Source organism: Cynoglossus semilaevis, chromosome 19, assembly GCF_000523025.1.
Source record: "Cynoglossus semilaevis isolate Cse_v1.0 chromosome 19, Cse_v1.0, whole genome shotgun sequence".
Classification (NCBI taxonomy): domain Eukaryota; kingdom Metazoa; phylum Chordata; class Actinopteri; order Pleuronectiformes; family Cynoglossidae; genus Cynoglossus; species Cynoglossus semilaevis.
This window is the reverse complement of record NC_024325.1, coordinates 14890891-14896090: the sequence shown is the minus strand read 5'-3', so window position 1 is coordinate 14896090 and position 5200 is coordinate 14890891. Positions and strand designations below refer to the sequence as shown.

Here is a 5200-nt window from a genome sequence, read left to right as displayed (position 1 = left end):
CACACTGTACAGTTCAAGTTCTAGAATGTAGTGACGACTGTTGCTCCAAACATCCACATGCAGGAAATCTGCCACAAACCTGGACTTCTTTAGCACCTGGTTTCCTTAATGAACAGATTTCACCATAGACTCAACAAAAGCTGGGATATTTAATATCCATATTAAATAGCAGACGGTGATGTAGGTGATGAATTCAAAATGACCAAAAGAGCGCTATGTTTTCTTGGGAATGTAGCATGCTAGCTGATCTTTTGTTTCTCCACATCACAGCGTGCACATCTTCAGGGTCGACTACATCTCCATTCACATTAGACTTGATTTCTTTTTCACATGGATGCATTGCTTGTCTCAAGACAGTAGTGTCATACAGAAAATAACCACCAGGGTTTGGGCTTCTTGCCACAACATGGTTAACATTTATGTGTTCCGTCTTGATGATCTTCCGATGACACACGACTTATTTGTTCTGTGACATCTGTCGAGACTGACGCAGGCGCTTTACTCCTCCCCTGGACACTATTTACAGAACTCAAGATCATTTAAAAAGAAAGCTGGAAGGGGGCGGGGGACTTAAAGCATCATCAGTCAAGAGAACAGTCATCAATGCCATGGCAATTTTATTTTAAGGTTGGTGAATAAACTGTTTTTGAAGCATTATGTACTGTTATATTTTGGAATAGACAACAGTAACTGTGAAGCACTTGGAAACTGTTGACAGTTGGTCCTACGTCTGTCACTGTCAAGCTGCCAGTCGCCGCCCATGCTGTGATGTGAGCACAAAGCACTAGCGTCTGAAAACCAGACGGCTCTTATTCAACGTGTCAATCTTCACCTCGCCAGGCTGGATCAAAAGAAACATCCAAGGCTTCCAAGCAACTGTGGCTCCATGCAGACAGCAATCTGATTGGAAAGTTTGGTTGTTGTTGTTTTTTGTTTTTTTTTACCTCAGGACAAAGCACGGCCAAGTTCAGATTAATTGCTCAGTTGCTATGACAACTGGGTGATATCCAGCATGTTACTGCACAGTAGTGAGGATGTTGCGGTGGATAAAAGTAGGAGCTAAATATTGACTTCACAAACTTGTCTTAGAGGGTAGGGTTCCACGTCACTGGTGAACAAACGTCAGCGAACTGCCAGACTTTCCACCAGGATCTGGGTCTGTTTGTCCAGCAAGGTGTGCCACTGAGGAACCAGTTCTACCTCTGCAGCGTGTTTCATTCTATACGACTGACTACTTGTACTGTTAAGGGCGGTGATAGAATATCGGTTATTTAAACCCTTGTTGCATTAAAACAGTCAATTTATGTGCATTTGCAAATTCTACGTCCAAACACATGCAAAAACAGCTGCACTGTGATTGGACGCTCCTCCTTGCAGAAAATAGAGCAATGAACAATTCCTCTCAAAATAAACTTTTATCACTTTTATTTTCTGTTTGAGTGACGTCACATGAACGACATCGGATACGAGGTCTTTTAAATGGGACTCTGAAACAAAGATTGTTTTTTATTTAATTTTAACGTTAACGTTAATTGTCTTAAGTATCCACAATATTTTTGAAGAGGACGGGTTTTTTAATGTTTACTTTTTAATTTAATTTTAACATTAACAATAATTGTCTAAAGGATCCACAATATTTTTGAAGAGGACGGGTTTTAACATAAAGGACAATCCTGCACTCCACCCAGAGTACTTACATTCTCACCTCACCTGTTCTCACCTCACCTGCAGCACCTGATTTCTCATTTAAACCAACCAGTACAGAGCACTGCCACTTAAAACAAAGGTTTTGTAGTTGGACCTGTAAACATGAACGTACGTTGGGCTTCTACAGGGTCTCTGATTGGTTGTAATGATGTTGCAGGAAGGCACCAAAATCTTCATTCTTTGATTGGAGGTGAACAGCAGCAGTAGCATTTCAGTTTGACACCTTCTAATCAAATAAACCAAACACAGGAGAGACGGAGCTGCAACCCTGACAGGAGCTGTTAATGGGAACAAATGGTTACTAGGGAGACAGCTCCCAGCACCTGATTTCCCAGTAGGATCTTTTTCCATGGATGCAGCTCAGAATGCTAAGGAACACAGGGGCTGGAAGTCATGTACAGTACGACAGGACAGACATTTGAGGCCAAAAAAATATATAAATAAAAGAGAATTGTTCTGCTGGATTTGTCCAAATTTCTCTTGTAAAATTCAATCACATTTAGCGGCAAATGTTTTGTTAAATGAAGTAATTTAGCAGTACGGCAAACATATAAGTCAATGTTGTGGGTAACACTTTAAAATGAAGAGGCACTGTTTAATTAACATGGTTCTGATATTGCCTTAATGGCTAAATCCGACATGGGATAATGGGGCTGATTATGGGGCTGATCCATTACGCTGAATGACAATGGAAGTAAAACAAGACATTTTAAAGAATTTCACAGTTTCAAGCACCTGCAGAATCTCTGGAATTGAACCACAGGTCCGTCTAAGGTTTCACACAACCAGCACCCAAGACAGAGCACTGCATTTACCGCAAAGACCAAGTGTTAAATTAAACTGTACAAGTTCTAGACTGTGGTTCTGTGGTCTCAAGAGGGTCAGCTGACTTGGCTTTTTTCCCACCTCATGATTGCTGAGAACAATAGCCATGACCGCACAGCCGGACTTCAAACGACTGACAGCGCACACATTCATCCTCCTCACTGAGTAAAAAGCCACAGAACCACGACGGACGACACATTACTGATGGCTCTGTTTGACTTTAATTCCACGATTGACACTCAGTACACACAAATCTGTTGTTTTAAGTATATTAGCTTTGAGCCGGTTAAATACTGTAGCCACTTCATCATCCTGCACACTGTTCACTGAGACAGTCGCTTCAACTCACCTGTTCAAGGCCGTCGTCTTCTGGTAGTGTCCCTGTGTCGCCATTACTGTTGATTGGAATCTCCATTGTTGCTGCTTTGCTCATGATGCTCTCTGTCATTTTTTTCGCTGTTTCTGAAAGAGAGTGAATACGAACAGATCAAGATGACAAAAAAAAAAACAAAAAAAAAACACATTGAGGTGAAAACCCGCACAGCTTTCAAGAACAGAGACCAAAGAGAGTCGTCGCCACAGCTAGAGCATTAGGCCGATGAGGGAAGAATAATAGATAAATGTGAGGAGAAGGATTTCAAAGAGCAAGGCTACAGTTTGGAATAAATGAGCACGGTGAAAACACCCACAGTATGACCACAACAACAAGCTACGATGAACTATCTATTCCACCAAGTAGAAAAGGCAGCGTCCACTCTTTAAAAAAGCCACACAAAAAAAGCATTTTGGCTGGTTATTATAGTTCGGACTGATGTGGTCTGCTTCATCTAATAAGTGCATAAATGCATGAGAGGCAGGGCAGTAACTGCTCTTTGGTTATGGCTTTTTACAGGAATAACAACTTCACAGCTTAATCAATTAAAGAGTCAGCAAGAACTGGCAGCTCAGAGCTTGAAAAACTCACGAACACAACAGTATTCAGACATCAAGCTTAATTCAAGGTGATTGTCGATCAGCTTAAATATTTAATCTTCATTAAACGCATGGAAGTCTCTACTTAACTCACAATCAACCACAACATTTTTAGTTGTTCTAAATATACCTTTAGAATGTGGTTGTTGTTCTAAATATACCTTTAGAATGTTTTTTTTCCAAATGTACTTTTTGGAGCGTTGGACCATAATCTGTGTATTATAGGAGGAGCTGTTTGTCATGGGATATATTTACATCCACAAACAATATTTACATTTCTAAAGCAGGTAAATACGACACTATTTGAAAATCTGCAAGTGCATTGTTAACTGACATTGTCGGAGCTAAAGGATCGGTTAATAATTTGATCAACTAGGCACAAGTGTAGTCAAAAGAAGGCAACCGTATACGTCTTGTTCCACGGGATTCCCACACCTCCTGCACACAAATGTTTGTGCCGTGCCCTGACCATACACTGCAAATGAGACATCTGTTGACTTTACACATCACAGTAGAACAGATGCATTTTCTTCTCCACACAATAGGCCTTCTGTGAGACGGCTATCACAAATTATGAAACATCCTTACTTTTAATTATTTACCAAACTAAACTGAGCAAACGGGTGCAGCAATTTAATGGAAACCCGCTAAGTGTTGAACACTGACAGTATGACACAGTAACGTAAGCCATTTGTAGCTTTTTGGGGAAAAAAGATTATTAATGTAAAATCAACATTTGTTTTTAAATACCTGTAATCTCAGCAATGGGGCTGCTGTGGTTGAACTTTCACTGTTTACATGCCAATGTGTCCCTCAGCAAAACGCATGTCTGAATTGTCCCAGGAAACTTAAAGTGGTTGAATACACCAGGGTGAAAACAGACTAATGTCGTAAGGTGATTGGTGTGGTCAGTTAGACTGGCTTTTCTGGCATTTTTGACTGAATGAAAGGCCAGTTTGTGACAATGTTCAACTACTTCACCATGCATAGCCTGTGTATTTTAAAGAACTGGTCTGACTGGATGTTTCACAGCCAATTCAAAAAGTCTAATGTCAACAAATGTAGTCACGGATTGATTTTTGTTAACCTTATTGCTTCATATATGCAGTTGGAAACAAGTAGAAATGGAAATCATTCCACAAATGTCATTAGAGTCTGAACTTGACATGACTGTTGCTTTCCTAGTATATTGATATTGTATAGATCGATTGATATATCAATAGATGGAGAACAGAGCAAAAAGGGGACGTGGTCAGGTTTTTAACTTCAGTCAGGTTGTTGTTGTTGATTTGTCTGCATTACGATGTGTGTAGTTTTCTTTGTACATTCAATATATTTCTGTCTGTAATTCTATTTTGTTGCTGCTGTCCTCTTGGCCAGGTCTCCATACATAATAAAAGTAATGAATTAGAAGAAGTCAAGGGCAAAAATAAATCACACCGACTGAAGCAAACGTCAGTACTTTGTGAGGAATATTTATCAATGTCAATAAAAAAAATTCTATAGTTGTTATTTTAAAGTGGGTTTTAAAAAAATAATATGTAGTACTAACTTTATGAAGCTTCTCCTGTTAAATTAGCGTTACCTTTCAACACAAGTGATTTATAAAATAAAGCTAAATAAGGCGTAACAGGCGTTGGACAGCACATATTTTGCTACCATATGCCACACAGTGCAGCACAGGTGCACAGGCATA

The 5200-nt window shown here is 39.7% G+C and overlaps 1 protein-coding gene across 4 annotated transcripts in view; it reads right to left on the bottom strand.

Moving 5' to 3' along the window:
- The window catches only part of arfip2b (ADP-ribosylation factor interacting protein 2b), a 16192-nt gene that overhangs the window by 10264 nt on the left and 728 nt on the right, over positions 1 to 5200 (bottom strand). For all 4 annotated transcript variants that reach the window (XM_008333227.3, XM_008333225.3, XM_025065736.1 and 1 more), the window contains exon 2: positions 2882 to 2994. In XM_008333227.3, the coding sequence (XP_008331449.1) occupies positions 2882 to 2980 (99 nt within the window). In that variant the 5' untranslated portion in view covers positions 2981 to 2994. The remainder of the gene's footprint in view (positions 1 to 2881; positions 2995 to 5200) is intronic.